Source organism: Otolemur garnettii, unplaced genomic scaffold (assembly GCF_000181295.1).
Source record: "Otolemur garnettii isolate 467f Iridium unplaced genomic scaffold, OtoGar3 scaffold00031, whole genome shotgun sequence".
Taxonomy (NCBI): Eukaryota; Metazoa; Chordata; class Mammalia; order Primates; family Galagidae; genus Otolemur; species Otolemur garnettii.
The window spans coordinates 14,087,767-14,112,577 of NW_003852426.1; the positions used below are offsets into that span (position 1 = coordinate 14,087,767).

At 40.9% G+C, this 24,811-nt stretch overlaps 2 protein-coding genes across 4 annotated transcripts in view; one reads left to right on the forward strand and one right to left on the reverse strand.

Moving 5' to 3' along the window:
- Positions 1-7,530, reverse strand: part of XPO5 (exportin 5) — a 54,073-nt gene extending 46,543 nt beyond the window's left edge. The window contains exons 1-5 of the mRNA XM_003789220.3: positions 7,225-7,530; positions 5,138-5,259; positions 4,141-4,213; positions 1,985-2,122; positions 1,643-1,825 (exon numbers count right to left, since the gene is read on the reverse strand). Coding sequence (XP_003789268.1) covers positions 1,643-1,825; positions 1,985-2,122; positions 4,141-4,213; positions 5,138-5,259; positions 7,225-7,329 — 621 coding nt within the window. The 5' untranslated portion in view covers positions 7,330-7,530. The remainder of the gene's footprint in view (positions 1-1,642; positions 1,826-1,984; positions 2,123-4,140; positions 4,214-5,137; positions 5,260-7,224) is intronic.
- A 95-nt stretch (positions 7,531-7,625) lies between these two features.
- POLH (DNA polymerase eta) overlaps positions 7,626-24,811 on the forward strand; it is a 40,412-nt gene continuing 23,226 nt past the window's right edge. For 2 of the 3 annotated variants that reach the window (XM_012804707.2, XM_023512947.1), the window contains exons 1-4: positions 7,626-7,902; positions 13,675-13,815; positions 14,205-14,339; positions 17,764-17,981. In XM_012804707.2, coding sequence (XP_012660161.1) covers positions 13,679-13,815; positions 14,205-14,339; positions 17,764-17,981 — 490 coding nt within the window. In that variant the 5' untranslated portion in view covers positions 7,626-7,902; positions 13,675-13,678. Of the gene's footprint in view, positions 7,903-13,674; positions 13,816-14,204; positions 14,340-17,763; positions 17,982-24,811 lie in introns of those variants that run through there. The other variant, XM_012804708.2, reaches the window with a different exon arrangement.

Below are 24,811 nucleotides of genomic sequence, written 5' to 3' on the forward strand. Positions count from 1 at the left end.
CCACAACGCCCGGCTATTTTTTGGTTGCAGCCGTCATTGTTGTTTGGCGGGTCCAGGCTGGGGATTCGAACCCACCACCTTAGGTGTACATGGCTGGCGCCTTAGCCGGGTGAGCTATAGGCGCCTAGCCGATCACAGTTTTTCAACTTCAGTACTATTAACAGTTTGGGTTGGATAATTCTTTGTTATAGGAGGGCTGCCAGGAGAAACCCCTGTTACAACAAACAAAATGTTTCCAGATATCAACAAATGCTCCTTGGGGAGCAAAATCACACCACATCCCCTTTAGAAGCATTGTGTTAGATTAATTTTAAAAGTATTTTCTAAAGGATGGCGCCTGTGGCTCACTGAGTAGGGGACCGGCCCCATATGCTAATGGTGGCGAGTTCAAACCTGGCCCCAGCCAAACTACAACAAAAAATAGCTGGATGTTGTGGCGGGCACCTGTCGTCCCAGCTACTTGGGAGGCTGAGGTAAGAGAATCGCCTAAGCCCAAGAGCTAGAGGTTGCTGTGCTCTGTGACGTGACACCAAGGCACTCTACCAAGGGTGAAAGAGTGAGACTGTCTCTTAAAAAAAAAAAGTATTTTCTAAAGAACATCTGCAAAAAATGATAAGGTGGGAAATACTGTTTGGCTCACCCTTTTCTGCAGAAGAAAAACTTCCTCAGGAAAAAATAAAATATCAGGGATCATGCAGTGAAGATTTTGAGACAGAATCTCATTTAGTCACTCTGGTAGAGTGCCATGGAGTCATAGCTCATAGCAACCTCGCTTTTGGGGTCAAGGAATCCTCTCGCCTCAGTCTCCCGAGTAGCTGAGATTACAGTGCCCACAACAATGCCCAGCTATTTTTGGAAATGAGGGTCTCCCTCTTGCTCAGGCTGGTCTTGAACTCCTGAGCCTACCCACCTCAGCCTCCCAGAGTGCTAGGAATATAGGCATGTGCCACTGCACCCAGCCTTGTAGTGAAGATTAATAAATTTGGCATCAGGACCAAGTACAGTGGCTTATGCCTGTAATCCTAGCACTCTGGGAGGCTGAGGTAGGTGGATTGCCTGAGCTCACAGCTCAGATACCAGCCTGAGCAAGAGCACAACCCCCATCTCTAAAAATAGCCAGGCGTTGTGGCGGGTACCTGTCGTCCCAGCTACTCAGAAGGCTGAGGCAAGAGAATCACTTGAGCCCAAGAGTTGGAGGTTGCTGTGAGCTACGATGTTAGGGCAGTCTACCCAGGGATAAAGTAAGACTCGGTCTCAAAAAATAAAAATAAATAAAGTTGGTGACAAGTCTATAGGGCAAAAAGAACCAGGACTAAATAAGATGCTGCAATTTAACATACTATCCTAATGTAACAGAAATCTGAGTTCTCAAATATTTAGCATTAACTTTCATTTTCATACATTCATAAGAATTTTTTTACAACAAAGGAAGTATTTTTTCTAATAGACATGGAAACTCATTGAATGGAGTATCTTAGAAGATTAGCTCTAGTTTTTGTCATTTCCTTTCTTTTTGCTTATAAAATGCCTTTTTCTTCTGCTGAATCCGACACCTTAGTTCCTTACTGAAAGTTTATTTTAACTAAAAAGAAAAATGTTCATATTAGAAAACAGGACATTTGTGGAGTGGGGTATCCCTTACCACTTGCTGGTACTTGTTTACATTTTCTTGAAGTGTGTTAAGTAGAAAAGTGAAGATCTTCTCCATGTTCTGGGTTAATGTTTGCTGGATATCTCTTCTTCTTTGAGGGGGAAGTGTCTGAAAGGTCACTACGTCCTCTGCCAGTCGCAAAAGGATGAACATCACTAATTCTGTCTGTGTTTCCTATATCAATACAAATAAACTAGTTCAATTAAAACCAAAACATCTTTTTCATAACATGTAACTCCAAGGCTATTTTCTGTGGATAAAGAAAAACAACAAAAAACCCTGAAGTTTATTTCAAGAACAAGTATGCTGAATTGATAAAGCTGTATTTCATACCCCTTGTTTAGAAAGAGTGTCCAATTCCATTAACATGTCAGGCCAGTGCTGTGGCCACTCACGCTTAATCATTTCTACCACAATTCGAGACAGAACATCTTTAATATGGTTTTCCTCTTCCAAAATGTTTAATGTTCCCTGAAAAAGAACAAAAGATATTAAGAAGTCTGACAGACTGAATTTCAGAGATCAAAAAGCCCTGGGCTTTAAAAGTGTACAAAACTCATTATTAGACCTGCTTTTAAACTAAACAGAACAAACAAACCTGTTCTTCATGTCTGAGTCACTTATCCTGCATTGTCACTAATCATACTTCCCACTAACAGCTGAAGTGCAGGTTGCATCAGCTAATAAAATGGCTCAGGGCAGTGCCTGTGGCTCAAGGAGTAGGGCGCCAGTCCCATATACCAGAGGTGGTAGGTTCAAACCCAGCCCCAGCCAAAAACTGTAAAAAAATAAATAAATAAACTGTTAAAAAAAAAAAAAAAGGCTCACAGAGCTAGGAAGACATCATTATTCTTTATAAACTGAAAAGATTCTCAGATTGTTTTAAAACTTTTTTGTAGTGATGGAGTCTTGTTATGTTGCCCAGGCTGCTCTTAAACTCCTAGCCTCAAGTGATCTTCTTGCTTCAGCCTCCCAAAGTACTAGCTAAGATTATAGATTTATGCCCGCACCGGCCTCTCATATGAACTGTTTCAGGTTTTTAGAGGGCCAGGGTAGAAGACTATAGAAATAAAGAGTATAGGGTGGCGCTCGTAGCTTAGTCAGCAAGGCACTAACCACATACACCGAGGGTGGTGGGTTCAAACCTGGCCTGGGCCAGCTAAACAACAATGACAACTGCAGCAAAAAACAAAACAGGCATTATGGCGGGTGCCTGTAGTCCCACCTATTTGGGAGGCTGAGACAAGAGAATCGCTTAAGCCCAGGAGTTTGAGGTTGCTGTGAGCTGTGACACCACAGCACTCTACCAGGGTGACAGCTCGAGACTCTCTCAAAAAAAAGAAAAAGAAAAGAAAAGAAAAGAAAAAGAAATAAAGAATATAGTGAGAGGCTGATAAAATGGGAGGATTTAAGGAGCAACTGAATACTTTACCATTAGTCTTAGTAATGAAGATACACATGAAGAAGTATTGGAAGATGCAGATTGTGTCTTTTATGCTTCGTTTAAAAAAAAACACATTTAGAATCATTCTAATGCTTCAAACAAACTCACTCTGCATGTTTTTCATTGCTAGTATCACATAGTAGTTGTTTGGAATAAAAGGAAATAAAGTAGATAGTGTTTCAGCCTAATTTAGACCCCAAAATATTACTCATTTGTTGAAAAAAAAGTTCACTCTCTGTTGCCCTGTCTCTATAATTTTAAGAGCAGAAGTCAAGGCCAGGCACAGTGGCTCACACCTGTAATTCTTGCACTCTGCAAGGCTGAGGTGGGAGGATCACTTGAGCTGAGGAGTTGGACACCAGCCTGACCAAGAGTGAGACCACCTCTCCACTAAAAATAGAAAAAAAATTAGGTAGGCATTGTGGCAAGTGCTTATAGTCCTAGCTACTGGGGAGGCTGAGGTAATAGGACTGCTTGAGCCCAGGAACCTGAGGTTGCTATGAACTGTGATGATGCCACAGCAGTCTAGCCTGGACAACACAGTGAGACACTGTCTTGAAAAATAAAAATAGAAATCAACATATCCAGGTAATTAATCTAATAAGAGATAAGTTATGAATTATGACTTTTTCTGCTGTCTCACTAGTGAATTTTTATAGAACCTGTACACTTAAGAACTCACAATTTGTTTAAAGTCAAACTTTAGACTTTATGTAATTTTCTTAAAGATTAAACAGATATCAGGCCAGGCACAGTAGCTCACACCTATAATCCTAGCACTCTGGGAGGATGAGGTGGGTAGATTGCCTGAGCTCATAGGTTTGAGACCAACCCGAGCAAGTATAAGACCCTGTCTCTAAAAAGAAAACAGCCGAATGTTGTGGTGGGCGCCTGGAGTCCCAGCTACTTGGGAGGCTGAAACAAGAGAATCGCTTGAGTTGTGAGCTATGATGCCACGGCACTCTACCAAGGGCAACAAATGAGACTCTGTCTTAAAAAAAAAAAAAAAGATTAAACAGATGCCTTCGGACCACCCATTTCTTACATTTCCAGTCAGCTCCATGACACTATTCTTCAGAAACACCTTCTCCAATCGAGACATGCTGTTCCATCGAAACCTGGCCATCAAAATGCATAAAATCAGTAGACTCAAATTAAAAGTCTTCTCTTCAGAAGAGCATAGATTTGATTCCTGAATGAGATTACACTGGAGATTTCATTAAGACATTATTCTTTTGATTTCGTACCCTTTAAAGAATGGAGAAAAATAGTCCACGTTTAACCCAAATACTGACAGAAAACTTCTTGGGAAAGGGTTTTTACACATGTACATGCAGGAGAATCCACACAGGATTTATGGCACAACTCAAGCTTTCTCCACGATTTTATTGTTAGGTTAAAAGCAAATATACATTTAGGACAACTACATAAATGTAGTTGTTTTTCAGAAAATATGATATCTTTTGATATCAAGATTGGCTGGCTTACAAAGCAACAGCACAATTCTAAAAAACTGGCTAAATCTTTAAGGCCAAATCTTCTGATACACATTGAGACTAGAGACTCAAGTTAGAAGGGGTTTTTGGTTATTCTGATAAGATCCTTCTTTGGATGTGCCATTCAGAGAAGGTACATAATCAAACTTAAAAAAAAAAAATATACAGTGCCTAACCAAAGATTTATTTACCTATACATTGTATTAACTCTGAAAAGGTTTTGAGGAATGCTGCAATATACTAGCTCAGTAAGTGCTGACTAAATGACTGCAGCTATTAGCTAATATTTGTTGACTGCTTAACATGTATAGGAGTTGGAGACCAGCTTGACCAAGAGTACTACGTACTTTACATGGATGAAGAAACTGAAAAAGAGAAACGTTAAGTTCTGAATGAGACCACCTATGGGGTTCTGATAACATCCTGGGGATCAATTCTTTCTCTTTGGGGACTGCTCTTTCCTACTCACTAAAAAGCATCTCTGTAGGTTAAGAAACAAAGATTTGCTCTCTTAAACTTCAGTGATAATGTCCAAGAGCTCCTTACTTGACAACGTGTTCCAGGATCTGAAGGCCGAAATGTCTGACGATGGCAATTTGTGTTTTTTCAGCCAACTTCAAGCCGCAAGGGACACAGACAGGGCACTTTTCTTTAAACTCTTCACAAAACTGAAAGAACAAAAGGTAGTATTTCTTTTGGGAGCTAGAGAGGGTGAAGACCAAGAAAGTTTCATCTTAAGAAACTCCAACTTAAGCTGTATTTTTAAGTTATAAAATCTAGCCTCAATATTTTATGAAGAACTGACAAACATCCTTTCCAGTCTGATGGTTCCACATTTTCCATGCTATGGCCAACATTAACCTTACTAATGTGAAAAAAACAAAACAAAACAAAAAACTGGACCAAAACGAGTAAAAAATTAGTGTTTAAAGACACACCCTGAAGTATATGCTACATAGGGGTATAATGACAATTTCTAGGATTTGCTTTAAAAATCTTCAGAAGAAGCTCAGCGCCTGTAGCTCAAGCGGCTAGGGGGTGGTGTCTGTGGCTCAAAGGAGTAGGGCACCGGCCCCATATGCGAGGTGGCAGCTTCAAACCCAGCCCTGGCCAAAACTGCAAATCAAGCGGCTAGGGCACTAGCCACATACACCAGAGCTGGCAGGTTCGAATCCAGCCTGGGCCTGCCAAATAATGACAACTACAACCAAAAAAAAAAAATAGCAAGATGTTGTGGCAGACACCTGTAGTCCCAGCTACTTGGGAGGCTGAGGCAAGAGAATTGCTGTGAGCTGTGACTCCATGGCACCCTACCAAGGGCCACAGTTTGAGACTCTGTTTAAAAAAAAAAAATCTTCAGAAGAGGGAGTAGCAGGATAAAGCAAATATGACAAAATCTTTATTACTGCTCTAATGTGACAGGTATATGCAGGATCATTGTAGTATCCTACGTTTGTGTCTATTTAAATTTTTTTCTTTTTATTTCTTGAGACAGAGTCTCATTTTGTCCCTTGGTAGAGTGCTGAGGCATCTTAGCTCACAGCCACCTCAAACTCTTGGGTTTAAGTGATCCTCTTGCCTCAGCCTCCCAAGTAGCTAGGACTAGTCTCCCGCCACAATGCCAGGGTATATTTTGGAGACAGGGGTCTCACTATAGCTCAGGCTGGTCTTAAACCTGTGAGCTCAGGCAATCCACCCACCTCGGCCTCCCAAGGGCTGGGATTACAAGTGTAAGCCACCATGCCCACCCTTATTTTAAATATTTCATGATAAAAACAAACTAATAGAACCCCATGGCTCCTGGATTCTTAACTTTGTGGCAAACATCTAAACATTGTAAAGTTTCCTCCAAGTGGAGCTCACTCTTCTTATAAAGTTATATCACTTAAAATATGTATGGCACAAATATTTTTCCCTAAACAGTCATTTCTCACAGTCCACAAATACTCATCTGCCCTAGCATCTCCAATGACCAATATATGAATGGGTCCCAGGAGCAGAAGCAGGGACTTAACTACTTTTAGGAAACCAAAGGGCACTTGTTAAAATGCAAAGTAAGTGGTAGAAGTTCATCTCTGTGCAAGGTAGCCTAAAAATACTACACACTAAAAAACATGTGAGAAGCAGGTGTGAGAACTAGCCCAGAAATGCCCAAAACATAGTAGCGAGACGGATGTAAGTAAAAGAGCACTCGAGGGTCAGGAGAGGGGGTCAGCAGGGAAACATTTAGCGCAGGCGGGATTATAATCAGGTTGGTGTTGGGGGGCGGGATCCGCACGTGCGCCCCAGGAAGGCAAGGGGATATGGGGCTTAGGGGGTGAAAACGGGTGCAGTTGGCTGCAGAGGGGATCGTGGTGCCGTTAAGAGTGAACAAAGTGAGGAAAGGGCAGTGAGAAGTGACGGGGAAATGATGAAGAGCTAGGGACCGGTGTCCCAGGAGAAGGGCAGAAGCGGCGAGCAGAGAAGGCTGGGGGTGGGAAGAGGCGCGGAGGGCCGCAAAGGGGAAGGTCCCCTTCGGGGTTTGGGGAAGGAGGTCCAGGGACCGCGTGGGAAGGGGACTACGACCCGAGTTAGGAGCGGCGCCGCGGCGGCTGAGGTCTCCGGGCGGGCCCAGGTGCCAAGACCCCAGCTACCTTGAGGGCTTCCAGCCGGTATCGCTGGGTGGAGCTGGGGTCCATCATGACCGTCACCGCTTTCACCAGCTGCTCGCACAGCGCGTTCACTTGATCCATCGCCATGCCTAGCGCCAAGAGCCGCGAGCGCACACCACCGCCGTCCTGGGAGCACGAGGCACGACGGCTCCCTTGGCGGGACCACGTTGATACCGGGCCGCGGCGGGCTTGGGGGTGGGGAGCCGGAGGAGGAGCGTGAGTAGCAGAAGCTGGAGCCCGGAGGAGCCGCTGCGCACGCGCTAGACCCACCACTGCGCACGCGCGCGCGGAAGTGGTGGCTCCCTTGTGACGGTTGCTCTTGGGTAGACCGAGCGGGAGACGGAAGGGCCGCGGCGCGCAGGCGCGTCAACGGCTTTTCGCTGGGCGCGCGGTGTCTGACCGCAATCAGGCGAGCTTGCTGCTGAGAGCGCTCTCTTTGGCTGAATCTCGTTGGGCTTCGCGGACGGTTATGCCGATAGGATCCTCTGCGACCCTGTGCCGTTGCTCCATCGTCACGGGGAATAAATCTTAGAACTCGCTGGGCCGCTCCCCGAAAGGCGGTAATATATTTTAGACGCCCTCATTTTCCTTCCATTGGACACCGAGCCCAGCATCTACCGCATCTGCTGTGGGCACTTGTGCTGGGTGTTTGCTGCCTTGGTAAGAAAACTTAGAACCATTTTCAGACTTTCCATGTTGCCTTGGCTATTGGTTTATGATACAGCAGTGGCTGGTGACACACTGGGCCAAAATATATGAAATAGTAATCATGCTAACAGAGCGATACAGTCCTGGTATTGTCCTCTTAAGATTTTTCTTGGAGAAAAAATAATTTCCCCCGTTAACTCTTAAACTTATCTCTCCATCTGCACTTATTTCCCTGGGTGTGTTATTACCTGATTGGTACCAAACTTGTTTTGTGCAGATTGAGGTAAATCGATATATTTAAAGATGAATATTTGCAATTAATGAAGGTTTATGCAGTTTTGATAATTGGCCAAGTGCTATATACGTATAAGATTTCAAAGTAGTGTAGCCTCATCCCAAAGCAGAATTCTGCCAGAAAATATGCCTCATTTTCCACCTTTGTGAAGCTCTTGCTTTTTCCAGTAAATACATAACTCGGGAACCTCAACAGCCTTATTATCTGTGAAAGTCTACATATCTGTTTTTGTGATTGTGTACTCACCAGAATGTTTGCTGGGCTTAAATCACTGCTTCTTATTCCTACTCCACTTCTGGTATTTGGACCTAATACAGCACTTACCCTGTATTTGTTGGCTTTATCTGTTCCAGTATTACAGAAAAGCTGCTACAAGGAAAAGGGATTTCTGACATGTTATAATTTAAGTGTTACTTTCTGCCTTTTTTAGGTCAGTAGTCAATTGGAATTTATAAGGAATCAGACTATTCTGATTTTCTTAATTTTTTTTCACTAATCTCCCAGCTTTATAGTTGTGTAAACTTTTTTTCAAGGTGAAATGTTAGTTTTTGGCTCGGCGCCTATAGCTCAACCGGCTAAGGCGCCAGCCACGTACACCTAAGGTGGCAGGTTCGAATCCCCAGCCCGGACCCGCCAAACAACAATGACGGCTGCAACCAAAAAATGGCCAGGCGTTGTGGCGGGCGCCTGTGGTCCCAGCTGCTTGGGAGGCGGAGGCAGGAGACTCGCTTGAGCCCAGGAGTTGGAGGTTGCTGTGAGCTGTAATGCCACGGCACTCTACCCAGGGGGACAGCTTGAGGCTCTGTCTCAAAAAAACAAAAAAAAAAAAAAAAAAGAAATGTTAGTTTTTGAAATATTTTTAGAATACAGTTGGGTGCTCACTCAACTGTATAACCTATGTTTTTCATATTTAAATCATGAATTACTGTGTTTTCATAAGTATCTTATTTACTTTGGGTCAGTGGTTCCCAGACTCTGCTGTATACTGAAATCACCTGGGGAGCTTTTAAAAAATCATGATGTCTAGACGCCTGTGACTGAAGCAGCTCAGGCGCCAGCCACATAGACCTAAGCTGGTGGGTTCGAACCCATCCCCAACCTGCCAAACAACAATGATGGCTGCAATCAAAAAAATAGCCAGGCATTGTGGTGGGCGCTTGTAGTCCCAGCTACTTGGGAGGCGGAGGCAGGAGAATCGCTTGAGCCCAGGAGTTGGAGGTTGCTGTGAGCTGTGATGCCACAGCACTCTACCCAGGGCAACAGCTTGAGGCTCTGTCTTTAAAAAAAAAAAAAAAGCATGATGCCCAGGTCTCACCCAAAACAATTACATTAGATATCAATTTCTTTAAGGTTCATAGGTGATTCCAATGTCCAGCAAAGTTTGAGAGTTCTTAGCCTCCCAGGTAGCTGGTACTACAGGCACCTTTAGGTTCCTTCTTCCAGATTGCTAACAATATAATAACTTTAGTCAGTATCAGGTTTGTTCTTTCAGTCTACCATTCATACCTCTATCTTATGTTTTCCACGAATAGTAAATAGTAGTGTTTCTTTTGTGTTAAAAAATTTACATAAATGTGTAGAAAATCACTGTTAGAGCACTACAAAGGGCTGAGTGCAGTGGCCCAGGCTTATAATCCCAGCATTTTGGGAGGCTGAGGCCAGAGGATTGCTAGAGGCCAGAAGTTCAAGACTAGCCTTGGCAACACAGTGAGACTATTTCTACAGAAAAATTAGTCAAGCATGGTGGCAAGCACCTGTAGTCTCTGATACATGGGAGAGGGAGGCAGGAGGATCACTTGAGTCCAGAAATTGGAGCCTGCAGTGAGCTATGATGACACTGCTGCACTCCAGCTTGGGCAACAGAGTGAGACCCTGTCACAAAAAAAGAAAAAAGAGCACTTCAAAGTAATTATAGGCAAGATCTACTGATGGGTGCTTAGTGGTTGAAAGGTTGGAGAAAAACAGAGTGTCTACATAGTCTCAAAGTAAACAGTGATATTTGTTAGGTGCAAAAGAAAAATAACTTTATAGGTACCTGGCAAAACACTGTCTTAGCTAATGATCATGGTTAACATCACTGGTAATAAGAGATATTGACATTATATACTCCTTTCCCATATGATACACTGAAAAGAGCACATTGCTTCCATGATATTCTTGCCAAAAATGAGTCAAACATGAGAAAATATCAGATAAACCTAAATTTAAAGATATTCTCAAAATTACTGACCAATATTGTTCAAAACAAAAAGTGTCAAGGTCATGAAAAAGAAAGACTGAGAAATGTCACAGATTGGAAGAGACTAAGGACATCATGACTAAATGCATTGTAGGGTCATATATTGAATCCTGGAGCAGAAAAAGGATAGTAGTGCTACAAACCTCATTGCTAAATATCACTTTCAAAGTACTCCCCTTGGCCATTCTCTAGGGTGAATTCAAGAACTGAATTGTCCAACCTTGTATGCACGTGTAGTCAATAAAAGTGATTCCCCAAATTATTTACCTAGCAATTTGGGAAATTTGAACGTAGACTAGATATTAGGTGATTTTTGGATGTTATTTATTTATTTATTTTTTGAGACAGCGTCTCACTATGTCACCCTCCGTAGAGTGCCGAGGTGTCACATTTCACAGCAACCTCAAACTCCTGGGCTTAAGTGATTCTCTTGCCTCAGCCTCCCAAGTAGCTGGGACTACAGGCACCTGCCTCAATGCCCGGCTATTTTGTTGTTGTTGCAGTTGTTTAGCCAGCCCGGGCTGTGGTCAAACCCACCACCCTCATTGTATGTAGCTGGTGCTGTAACCACTGTGCTATAGGCACTGAGCTGATTTTTGGGTGTTATTAAGTAAAGTCCCACTAAGAGCCCTAATTTTAGGAGATGAATGCTGAAGTAATTAGGTGAAATATCATAAAGTCTGCAACCAGTTCTCAACTCTTATTCAGAGTATACTGGCTGGGTGCAATGGCTTGTGTCTGTGATCCTCACACTCTGGGAGGCTGACAACAGGAGGACTGCTTGAACCTCAGGCATTTGAGAACATCCCTTGCAAGCGCATGACCCTTTCTCTACTAAAAATAGAAAAATTAGTCAAGCATTGTGGTAGTTGCAACGTAAAATTCTAGCATTAGAGGAAACTGGGAGAAGGATAACTCTACTATTTTTGCAATTTTCTATATGTCTAAAAGTATTTCAATATAAAAATAAAATTTTTTTATAAATACTACAATGCTATATGTCATTTTCTACTTTTCTAAGATCTGTTTATGAACTATATTAAGTGTTAGCTCTCTCTTCCAGTGATGTGCATTTTGATTTTAATTTGCATTTCCCACAACTAATGATGTTGGGCTCATTTTTATGTGCCTATTGGCTATTTGTATATCTTGTTTTATGAAATTCTTTTTAGGATGAGTATTTTAAAGCTTTTAATATTTATTACCTTCATAAAATTGTACCACTTTATTATGTTAGCAGTACAGATTGGGTATCTGTGATAGTATTATATTTGTATATTGGTTTTGTCCATAGTTTCTGGCTAATAGCTCCCATGGCCTTTGTTATAATGTTGGGGCCCCCCAGGGCTCATAAAACGGAATCTGTCTCTCTCTCACCTTCGACCGCTAATCTTCCCCCATCTTTCTGTGTGTCTTTCTTTTTTTTTTTTTTTTTTTGAGACAGAGTTGTACTTTGTTGCTCTTAGTAGAGTGCTGTAGTGTCACAGCTCATAGCAACCTTAAACTCTTGCCTCAGTTTTTCATTTTCATTTTTATTTAACTTATTTATTTATTTTGGGGGACAGAGCCTCACTATGTTGCCCTTGGTAGAGTGCTGTGGCGTCACAGCTCACAGCAACCTTAAACTCTTGGGCTTAAATGATTCTCTTCCCTCACCCTCCCAAGTACCTGGCTATTTTGTTGTTGTTGTTGCAGTTATCATTGTTTAGCTGGCCTGGGTCAGTTTGGAACCTGCCACCCTCAGTGCATGTTGCTGGTGCTGTAAGCAGTGTGCTACAGGCGCTGAGCCCCTTCCCCCATCTTCCTTATCATGTGGGTCATAAGAAGGGGTCCTGCCCCAAACCCTAGAGGAAGTAATGCTGCAGAGGGGCTGGGAAGAATCTGAACAGATAGGCCTTGCTGGATTTCCCCACTTGCTCTATTGGAATTAGATTATACAGGGTGGTGCCTGTGGCTCAGTGAGTAGGGTGTAGGCCCCATATATGGAGGGTGGCGAGTTCGAACTCAGCCCCGGCCAAACTGTAATAAAAAATAGCCAGGTGTTGTGGCAGGTACCTGTAGTCCTAGCGACTCTGAAGGCTGAGGCAAGAGAATTGCCTAAGCCCAAAAGCTGGAGGTTGCTGTGAGCTGTGATGCCATAGTGCTTTACTGAGGGCAGCAAAGTGACACTCTGTCTCTAAAAAAACAGAATTGGGGGGGGGAGCACCTGTGGTTCAAAGGATTGGGTACTGGCCCGATATACCGGAGGGTTCAAACCCAGCTCCAGCCAAAAGAAACTGCAAAAAAAAAAAAAAAAAGAATTAGATCATATAGTTTTTTGTCTAATCACATTTCTACATTGTTGTCAATCATGCCTATCCAATGAAGTCTCAAAGGCCCAAGAGGACAGAGTTTTGAGAGCTTCTTCTTGGATAGCTGAACATGTGGATATTCCTGGAGGGTGGCATGCGGGCAGAGGGCATGGAAGCTCTGAAACCTTTCTCATATCCCTTGACATGCCTTTCCCTGTTCATCTCTTCATCCTTTACAAAGGATACTTTGTAATATTGTTTACAATAAACCAGTTAATGTGATTCCCTGAGTTCTCTAAGCCTCTCAGGCAAATAAATCTAAGAAGTGGGAGTCATGGGATCCCTAATTGATAACCAGTTGGTTAGAAGCACCAGGGGTGGGGGGTGGGGGCAGTTTTGTGATACTACACCTTCAACCTATTGTCTGATCTAATGCTATTTCTAGGCAGATTGTGTCAGAATGGAAATAGAGAATGACTATCCAGCTGGTGTCCACTGCAGAATTGATTGATTGATGGTGGGGAGAAACCCCCATGTGTTTGGTTGGGGAAGTCTTCATTGATTCCTGTTGAGTGACAGAATGAGGGGAGGGAGTGTTTTTTCAGCTCAGAGTAGCTCTAATCTGAAAATCTGAAATTCACATGCTTCAAAATCTGAAACTTTTTTTTTTTTTTTTGAGACAATCTTCCTCTTGCTCAGACTGGTCTCGAACTCCTGAGCTCAGGCAGTCCCACCCCCCCTTATTATCCTAGAGTGCTAAGATTACAGGTGTGAACCACTACGCCTGCCCCTCTCAAACACTTCTGGTCCCAAATGTTTCAACCTGTATATGAAAATGCCTATTTCCTTCTTATTAGTTTGTGCACTGGTAACTCATCAATGAAAGAATGAAAATAGAGTTTCCCCTAGTATTTTGGATTAGGTATCTTTTTAACTGTCCATAAAATGTTGTCTTATAGAAAAATGGCTGCTGGACTGGATCGGGTGGTTGCTCTTGTGGACATGGACTGTTTTTTTGTTCAAGTGGAACAACAACAAAATCCTCATTTAAGAAATAAGCCTTGTGCAGTTGTGCAGTACAAATCATGGAAGGGTGGTGGGTATGTATCACTGTTATTGTTATAACTATCAACTACTATTTTAATCTACAGGAATACATTAGCACTGTACTAGGTCCTCTTTTTGAGATTTCTAAACTGCTGTGTTTAGGATTGAATGGTGACATCTGTCAAAAAGTTTCTAACACAATAGAACCTCTGTAAATTGACCGCCCAAGGGACTATAACAAACTGGTCAACATAAGGAACTCTATACTAATATGTACATGTGGTGCATTTCCAGTCTATGAAAATTAGGTCAATGTAGATATCTGGTCATCTATGGATGTTCTACTATATTATATGTTTATAGCTTGCTTATATTAAATTTTAAGTTTTTGCTTGTGGTTATATAATTTTTTTTTCTATTCTCTCCTTTTTTTTAACCTTAGAATAATTGCAGTGAGCTATGAAGCTCGTGCATTTGGGGTCACTAGAAACATGTGGGCAGATGATGCTAAGAAGTTATGTCCAGATCTTCTACTGGCACAAGTTCGTGAGTCCCGTGGGAAAGCTAATCTCACTAAGTAAGAAAAATTCTTTTAGGTTAAAGTAATGTAGTGCATGAAATTAGGATCTGTTGTTTCACATTTGTTCTGTATGAATAATAACATCTGGAATAGTTTCCTTTGGTCAGCCATCTTGTCTCTGAAGTAAAAACAGATTTTAATGTTTTATTTCAGGATCAGTTCAGAGTCATTATAACCTATAGTTTTTGATATCCATTCGTTTCCTTAAATGTTTAAAAATTGGTTGTTAAGGCTTGGCACCTGTAGCTCAGCCGCTAGGGCGCCAGCCAAATACACCAGAGCTGGTGGGTTCGAATCCAGCCTGGGCCTGCCGAACAACAGTGACAACTACAACCAAAAAAAAAAAAATAATAACTGGGTGTTGTGGCAGGTGCCTGTAGTCCCAGCTACTTGGGAGGCTGAGGCAAGAGAATAGCTTAAGCCCAAAACTTTGAGTTTGCTGTAAGCTGTGATGCCATGGCACTCTTCCCAGGGCGACAGCTTGAGACTCTGTCTCAAAAAAAAAATAAATAGGCTCAGTGCCTGTGGCTCAAGTGGCTAAGGTGCCAGCCACATACACCTAAGGTAACGGGTTCGAATCCAGCCTGGGCATGCCAAAAACAACAATGACGGCTGCAACCACAAAATAGCCAGGCATTGTGTGGGTGCCTGTGGTCCCAGCTACTTGGGAGGCAGAGGCAGGAGACTCACTTAAGCCCAGGTTGGAGGTTGCTGTGAGCTGTGATGCCATAGCACTCTACCCAGGGGGATAGCTTGAGGCTCTGCCTCAAAAACAACAACAATAAAAATAATAATAATAAACAATTGGTTGTTAAATTAAAACTTAATGACAGTTGCTATGTTCTCAATCTATAAGCCTAAAATGTTTGAATTAAATCATTAAATTGACTGTGAAACTAAAGGTTTTTCTTTTTTTTTGAGACAGTTGCAAGCTGTTACCCTGGGTAGAGTGCCATGGCTTCATAGCTCACAGCATCCTCCAACTCTTGGCTGAAGCCATCCGCTTGCCTCAGTTTTTCTATTTTTAGTAGAGATGGGATCTCACTTTTGTTGAGGTTGGTCTTGAACTCGTGAGCTCTAGCAATCCACCTGCCTTGGTCTCCCAGAGTGCTAGGGTTATAGGGGTGAGCCACTGCGCCCAGCCAAAGTAAGGGTTTTTCTAGGAAAGACTGAGTTGAACTAACATTCCAGTGTGATATATACAATTAGTTGCCAGAATTGAACAATTTCAAAGGAGATTACTTTTGTTTTTGGATTAAACCATCTCTTCCCAAATATTAGAAATTTAGCCTTGGAATGGAAGCTGTGTATAGATAGGCATAGCCAAGTCAGAAGTAGGAACAAACTTTAGCTGTTAAAATAATCCTAATAGCTAATATGTGTTAAGCACGTATTGTGTTTAGGCAGAGTGTTAAGTTCTCTACAGGCAATATCTCTTGTAAATCTCACATCTTTATAAGGTAAGTACTAATATCACTTCAACTTCATAAAGTTTAACCTCATTAAGTTTAACAAGGTTAAATTTCAGTTCACACTGCTAAGTGAAAGACTGAGGAATCATACTTTTTCAAATTTTAGTATCTGCATTCTCAAAGTACACAGTCCTGTATGGTGTCTAGGAATCATTCTTTGAGTTGAGATTTGAGATATTTCTGAATTCATCTATGAACAGAACAGAAGTCTAAAGAGACATAGGTAACTTTTGAAGGTATTGCCAGAGTCGACGACCATACCACCCTGAATGCGCCCAATCTTGTCTCAAGGTATTGCCAGAAAAGACAGATTTGACTGAAGATTAGTCATTTAACCCTAAAGCAGAATTAATCCAGCTAAATGGACATGTGTTTCATTGCACCGAATAGAATTGTATGCTGGTATAGACAATATAACTTCCCTGAAATATATTGTCTACTTCAAAATGTGATTCAGAAAAGCCATACTTCACCAACTTCAAACTGGGTTGTATACTTTTTTTTTTAAGTAGAGGTGAAGTCTTACTATGTTGACCAGGCAAGTCTTAAACTGCTGGCCTTAAGCTATCCCTCCAGCTTGGTCTCCAAAGTGTTAAAATAATAGGTGTGAGCCACCACACCTGGCTGTGAATGGAGACTCTTAACATCTTTATCAAATAATGAACAGAGGCAGTTTTAGAAAAATTAGGAATAAATGTATAGACCAGAGAGTTAATAAGCGATTTATATATTTTTTTTCTTTTCTTTTCTTTTTGTTTCCTCCCTTTGAGACAGAGTCTTACTCTCTTGCCCTGGTTAGGGTTTCATGGCATCATCATAGCTCACAGCAACCTCGAAGTCTCGGGCTCAAGCAAATCTCTTGTCTTAGCCTCCCAAGTAGCTGAGACTACAGGAGCCTACCAGGACCCCCAGCTAGACTTTCTGTTTTTAGTAGAGATGGGTTCTTGCTCTTGCTTAGGCTGGTCTTGAATTCCTGAGCTCAAGGGATCCTCCCTCATTGGCTTCCCAAAGTGCTAGGATTATAAGCATGAGCCACTGCACCTGGCTAATAAGCAATTTAAAATGATTGTTTTAATAATTATATTGAGATACTAGGTTATAAAATAATATTTGCAGAAAGTTTATATACTAAGTACAAATATTGCCATTTTCATGGTAAACATAAGTTGGATAGGAACAAAGAACTTTACATATTAGGTCCAAACCAAAGAAACTATCTGCATATTATCATAGAAAATCAGCTATATGGCCAGAAGAGCTGGTTATTATGGTTTAAATAGAAGGTATATGGTGAGATTGGTATCTAAGGTTGCCTGCCTGCCTGCCTGCCTGCCTGGACATCACCACATTCTAGGTGTTAATCTTCAATTTAATAATTTGAATGTTATTATATCTATAAATTATTGGTTGGGGTATGTATATGTGGTGATGGTCAGTTCACATGTTAACTGAATTCACCACTGACTGAAGTATAAAACCTGTATGTCAGTTTGTTAGTTTATAGTGAGAAATACTATACTGAGGAAGACCAGATACACTGGTTTACTGATAAGTGCAGAATTCCTTTAAGTTACCTCTTTTTAAAGATAGAAGAAGACTGCATGGTAGATATGTGGGGAGAATATCATAGTAAAATGTTTTCTAATTAATTTGAAGCACTTCTTTCCTCTTCAGAGACATCCTTGTCAAATAGAGATATTATGGTCTAGATGCTTTCTACTGGCATGGTGCTAGCATTGTGCTAAAAATGTTTGCCTTGGTAATTCTTCCTTTTCTATGCTTCTATCTGTCTGCCACTTGACTGCTTTAGTTGTTACTGTTGTCTAGTCTTTTAAGCCACTTATCTCTTGATTGTGTATGTTGTTCATTATGGAAGGGTGCGGATGAGGCTGACAATCTTAAGGTTACCTCTGTTTATTGCCTATGTCATATATGATCCTTCTACTTAGGTACCGGGAAGCCAGTGTTGAAGTGATGGAGGTAATGTCCCGTTTTGCTGTGATTGAACGTGCCAGCATTGATGAAGCTTATGTAGATCTGACCAGTGCTGTACAAGAGAGACTACAAAAGCTGCAAGGTCAGCCTATCTCAGCAGACTTATTGCCAACCACTTACATTGAAGGGTTACCCAGAAACCCTGCAACAGCAGAAGAGGCTGTTCAGAAAGGTACTTCCATAGCATCATATTGCTTCTGCTTCCTGCCTTTGGACCCTGCTTTGGCTTTGTCATGCTGATTCTTCTTGGAATGATTCAAAGGAAACTTAAACTACAGCCTGTATGAATCACAAGGACTCACATGGAAAGATATGCAAGTTTTCTTATTTTTCCAATTATATGGATGTTGAGAAGCAGTATGAAAGTAAATTTCTCTTCAGATATAACTAGGGCAGGTTAGTGTTATCAATAGAAGGCAGAAGGCTGACTGAGGACTTAACATCATTTGTAGGTTAATTTATATATTACCGTAACTTAGCTTCTCCATTTTTCCATCTGTAAGAAGGATGAACTTTTATAAATTATACGATATTGCTTTGTGTATGTGATTTTAAATTTGTACTTTTTAATTATAAGATGAGTTTGTGCTATTCTAGATCTCATTCTTTTTTCTTAATTTTCCTTCCATGGTGATTTTAGAAATCTATTTATGTGGCAGTATTTATATGTAAATAATAGCTTTTACTTGCAGCATATCAGGTAATCCACAAATGTGGATCAATGAATTCATTAGTTGGTTTTAACACACTGCTGTTTGTATGTTGAATGTCCTTATTTATTCTTTTTTGGACTTATGCAAGGGTTTTTCTGGGAAGTGTTTTTAGGATTGGATTGCTAGGTCATAGGGCAGCGGTTCTCAACCTGTGGGTCGCAGCCCCTTTCACAGGGGTTACCTAAATAACCCTGCGTATCAGATATTTACATTATGATTCATAACAATAGCAAAATTATAGTTATGAAGTAGTAAAAAATAGTTTAAAATAGTTTTATGGTTGGGGGGTCAACAACATGAAGAACTGTATTAAAGGGTCATGGCATTAGGAAGGTTGAGAACCACTGTCATAGGTTATACATATATATTTAATTTCTGTAAGCATTGCCAGTTTGTTCCCCAGACTTGCTATAACAATTTATATCCCCCCTGGTGATAAGAGTTCATGTTTCTCCCATGTTCCTTCTTTATTTTTTTTTGAGACAGAGGCTTACTCTGTTGCCAGGCTGGAGTGCTGTGTGCCATGGTCTCAGCCTAGCTCATGGCAACTGCAAAGGCTCAAGTCTTCCTGCCTCAGCTTCCCAAGTAGCTGGGGCTACAGGTGTGTAGCAACATGCCTGGCTAATTTTTCTATTGTTAGTAGAGGTAGGACATCACTTTTCTCATGCTGGTCTCAAACTCCTGACCTGAAGCAATTTTTCTGCCTCAGACTGAGAGTCCTAGGATTACAGGCATAAGCCACCTCACGGAGTCCTTTCCCTCAAGTTCTTAATAATTGGTATCACCTAATATTTGCCAATGACTTATGAAGTGGTAGTTTGGGTTTTTGCTTTAGTTTGCCTTTCTCTGATTAGTGAGATTGAGGATCTCTTTGTGTACATACTAACCAGCTGAACTTCTACTTCTGTAATTTGCTTATTAAAATCTTTGTCCAGGGTGGTGCCTGTGGCTCAGTGAGCAGGGTACCGGGCCCATATACCGAGGGTGGTGGGTTCAAACCCGGCCCCGACCAAACTGCAACAAAAAAAATATCCGGGCGTTGTGGCAGGCGCCTGTAGTCCCAGCTACTCAGGAGGCTGAGGCAAGAGAATCACCTAAGCCCAAGAGCTGGAGGTTGTTGTGAGCTGTGACGCCATGACACTCTACCAAGGGTGATAAAGTGAGACTTTATCTCTAAAAAAAAAAAAAATCTTTGTTCATTTTTTTTCCATTAAAAAATGGGGAATTTATTTTTTGATTTGTAAAAGTTCCTTTGTATATCCTAGTTTTTAATCCCTTGTATTTTTTCTTTTCTTTTCTTTTTTTTTTTTTTTGCTTTTTGAGACAGAGTCTTACTCAGTCACCCTGAATAGAGTGCTGTGGTGTCATAGCTCACAGCTACTTCAAACTATTAGGTTCTATTAGTGATCCTCTTGCTTTAGCCTCCCAAGTACCTGGGACTACAGGCACCTGCCATGATGCCCTGCTAATATTTTTCAGTTTTAGTAGAGATGGGATCTTGCTCTTGCTCAGTCTGGTCTTAAACTCCTGAGCTCAAGGAATCATACCCCCTTAGCCTCCAGAGTGCTGGGATTACAGATATGAGCCACCACACCTGACCAATTATGGCATTTGATTAACAGAGGTTCTTTACATATTTTTTTAACGGTGTGTAGGCTTCAAGTTTAATGCTAGGTAGTCTAATTTATCTTTTTTTTCCTTCATGGATAGTATTATTTATGTCCTATTTAAGAAGTCTTTACTTGGCTCGGCGCCTATAGCTCAAGCAGCTAGGGTGCCAGCCACATACACCAGAGCTAGTGGGTTCAAATCCAGCCCCGGTCTGCCAAACAATGACAGCTACAACCAAAAATAGACCGGTGTTGTGGTGGGCGCCTGTAGTCCCGGCTACTTGGGAGGCTGAGGCAAGATAATTGCTTGAGCTCAAGAGTTTGAGGTTGCTGTGAGGTGTGATGCCATGGCACTCTCCCCAGGGCGACAGCTTGAGACTCTGTCTCAAAAAAAAAAAGTCTTTACTTATCTGAAGATCGTGAAGATATTATTTTGTTCTAAAAATGTTATTGTTTTAGTAATAAAACACACAATCCAATGTGTTTGTGTATGTCTGTCTGGTGGGGATCAAGATTCCTTTTTTTAAAGTATCCAATTGTTACATCTTTACTAAAACTTTACTTTTCTCTGTAAAGATCTTGTGCATTCACTTGTTATGTTCTTGAATGTTTTAAATTTTGCTATTGTGATTTTATATATTTTCAAATTTTTATACTTGGTTATTGATGTGTAAGGATAAATGATTTTTAATAAGTTTATTTTTATTTAAAAGTTCATCTTTACTTGATGTACCCAACAAAAACTTGTGATATAATCTGTATAAAGGGCTTTAATAAATAAAATGTACTTGAAGGCTAAAAATCATTTTCTTAGACGAGAATAAAATTAAGGCAATAGAAAACTTGTCTTTTTGGTAGTATTAGATTATGGTACCTCTCAATTCCAGATCTAAGAATTTATATAAATTCTTATTTATTAGACTAGCATAGTGGCTCACACCTATAATACCAGCACTCTGGGAGGCCAGGGCAGGTGGATTGCTTGAGCCCATGATTCAAGACAAGCCTGAGCAAGAGCAAGACCCTTTCTCTAAAAGTAGCCAGGCTTTGTGGCAAGCATCTGTAGTCCCCACTACTTGGGAGGCTGAGGCAAGAGGATCATTTGAGCCCAAGAGTTTGAGGTTGTTGTGAGCTATAAAGCCATATAACTCTACAGAGGGCAACAAAGTAAAACTGTCTCAAAGAAAAAAATACTTCTTTATGTATTTATTTCAAGTTGAATATTGTGAAAGTAGAGTTCAATTGTATCTCCCAGAACAAAGAATTATGTATCTAGAGGCTTTTCAACAAGAGTGTTTCCATCTTTTTCCCAGGTATTTTGTAGTACTTTTGGTAATAGCTATATTTAAAACAGTGTATCTCTTCTGCCCTTCATTTGTAACATGTAATTTTTGAACTATTATTTTGTAACAGTATTCTTATTCAGAAGAGATCTTTCAATAAAAATCTTTGAATGCTGGCTCAGTGCCTGTAGCACAGTGGTTATGGCACCAGCCACATATACACCAAGGGTGGTGGGCTTGAACCCAGCCCGAGCTAGCTAAACAACTGCAACAGCAACAATAAAAAGAATAGCCAGGTGTGGCGGGTGTCTGTAGTCCCACCTACTTGGGAGGCTGAGGCAAGAGAATCTCTTACACCCAAGAGTTTGAGGTTGCCGTGAGCTATGACGCCATGGTACTCTACCGAGGGCAACATAGTGAGGCTCTGTTTAAAAAAAAAAAAAAAAATACTTTGAATGTTGGACACTAACCAAAAGGAAACTGGACACATCTGTAACAAGTTAACTTCTTTAGGCAATTAACCTATTACTACTTACAGAAACACTACAGATTTGTCCACAAAAAGCTCCAAAAGATTTTAGCTTATTTTTTGTCATGGTGATGAATTTTCCAAAGGTTCTATGTTTTAAAATAAGATGTAGGATGTAAAGTTTGATTTTGCTGTTAAACAGTTATATGATATCCCTTCAATGTGTTGTGCTGAAGGGTAGTAGTAGAACTGCCAGGGAAACTTGAGACTTAAGGAATTACTTTATTCTCTCCTGATAATACAGAGTTTGCTGAATTAGGGGCTTTAGATCCTTTAGTTCTGTTGGGAAAATATAACCCATAGTAAAAAATACACCACTTATATAAAAGAGGTGAAGTTATAGTACATAAACATTGGATAATGAAAAATGTCAAGATTTTACTCTGAGATTAGACTCAGAAATTTAATTATTATAATAAGGAATGTTTTCTCACTTTGTGTACCACATGTTATTGTGTGACTTTTTTAAAAATTGGTTTTATAATGCTTTAAATCAGTGGTTCTTTAAAGTTTTTTGAGGGTTCTATATTTTGAAAGCTGTAGTCCCTTTTTTGCCTCATAAAAATTCATGTCTACACGTAAGACAATTTTGCATGCAGTTTTCAGGAGATTTACAAACCCGCTGATACCCACGTACCTCAAAATTAGAGTTAGTCTTACACATTATGCGGGTTTCAGCTGCTTTATTGAAGAGCTTTGCTATCTCTGGCTGAAGACAGTGGTATATACCTTCCTTGGCAGTCAAATGTTAATTCAAATGGACATACTCCTATTCCTATTTGGCTAAACTATGTACATACTTTATTAAAATATGTCTATATTTATAAAGAAATCTATTCTTCTGTATGTCTTATGTGTCTGTTGTTTCAGTGTATCTAACTTATTAAGCTCCCATATTCACTGACATTCCTTATGTGTAGTGTTCAGAACAGTGCAGTGTCTATCTAGTAAATGGTTTATGATGGTGCAGGCTGTCCCCGGGTTATGAACAAGATAGGTTCTGTAGTTTTGTCCTTAAGTTGAATCTGTATGTAGGTTGGAACAGGTACCTTAACCTATTACCTGGGAAAGCCTCCATAAGTGCAAGTTATACATCAATTGGATGTTTGTAACTTGGGGACTTTAATGGCCCTTGATCATAAGTGCAAGCTGTACATAAGTTGGATGTTTGTAACATAGGGACTGCCTATATTTCTAAGGCATATCATATTTCTAAGTCTTTGTATAGTGTGTGCAACCAAAAAACTGATAACAAAAATTACCTAATGTAAATGGATGTAACCTTCTAGAAATTATTTTTCATAGAAGTGACCTATTTCATTTCTAGGAGGCCAGATATTTGTAGTATTTTGATGCTAAGCTTTCTGTTCAACTTAGCTGTCTAGGTTCTTCATGGATTAAGAGCTAGCAGTCCTACTTAGCCATCCTGGACTGGAAGTCTGTATTTTCTGTTACTGTAATAAATGTAAATTTTAGTGCAGTGACTCATGTCTGTAATCCCAGCACTTTGGGAGGCCACTTGAGGTGGGAGATCAAGACCAGTCTGGATAACGTAGCAAGACCCCACTCTACAAAAAAAATTAAAAAATTAGGCTGGTGAGATGGTACATGCCTACAGTCCCAACAATTAGGAAAGATGAGGAGGGAGGATCACTTAAGCCCAGGAGTTTGAGGCTACAGTGAGCTAGATGCTACCATTGCCCTCCAGCCTGCGTGATACAGTGAGAGACTGACTCTTAAAAAAACAGGTTATGCATGTGAAAAGTTTAAGTAGTAGAGTTTACATAAAATAATTGTCAAAAATTTCCAGCAAGGCTGGGCACGGTGTCTTACACGTAATCCTAGCACTCTGGAAACTGAGGCAGATGGATCACTTGGGCTCAGGAGTTTGAGAACAGCTTGAGAAAAACTGAGATCCTGTCTCTACTAAAAACAGAAAAAAAAACCCAGCAGGCATTGTGGTGGGCGCCTATAGTTCCAGCTACTTGGGAAGCTGAAGCAGAGGGATCACCTGAGCCCAAGAGTCTGAGGTTGTTGTGAGTTGTGATGCCACAGCTCTCTACCTAGGAGACAGAGTGAGAGACTCTGTTAGAGAAAAAAAGAAAAGCACTGTGAAAAGAAACTGTAAATTAGCTGTCAAAAAAAGAAGGTTGTAGGAAGTTGGAGAGACTCTTTACTGGCTTTGAAGATGTAGGATGCCATGTTTTTGGAGGGGCTTTTGAAGAATGCCACATGGCTAGGCTCTTGAGAGCTTTAACTGCTGATAGCCGGCCAGAAAATGGGGACCTTAATTCTGTAGCTACAAAGGTGAATTCTGCCAACCACAAAAGGAAGCTTGGAAGACACTAAGCAGTTTATAGCACAGATGAGGGCACCCCTCTTATTAGTAAAGGGACTGCTCTTTTGTAGTTACGGTTCCTGGAGTTCTGGAGTTTAGGTAGCTAGAGATTTACCAGTTTTACCTTGAAGTTTAGGTATAAGTCAGTGCTCACTCTCATGCCACTTCTATTCACCAGGAAGTTCGGTACAGTTCAACAGAAGGGGAAATAAAAAGATATACAGATGTGAAAGAACTGTCTTTACAAGTGACGTGACCATATTTGTAGAAAATCCTAAGAAATCTGTACCCCTAAAAAACAGTAGAGAAAGTGAGTTTTTTAGCAAGGTCGCAGAGGTCAAGGTCAATACACACTAATCAATAGTAATTCTGCATACTGAAATGAAAAATGGGAAATAGAAATTTTAAAATGAAGTTCAGGGAGGTGCCTGTGGCTGGCTCAGTGAGTAGGGCCCCGGCCCCATATACCGAGGGTGGCGGGTTCAAACCCAGCCCTGGCCAAACTGCAACAAAAAATAGCCGGGCGTTG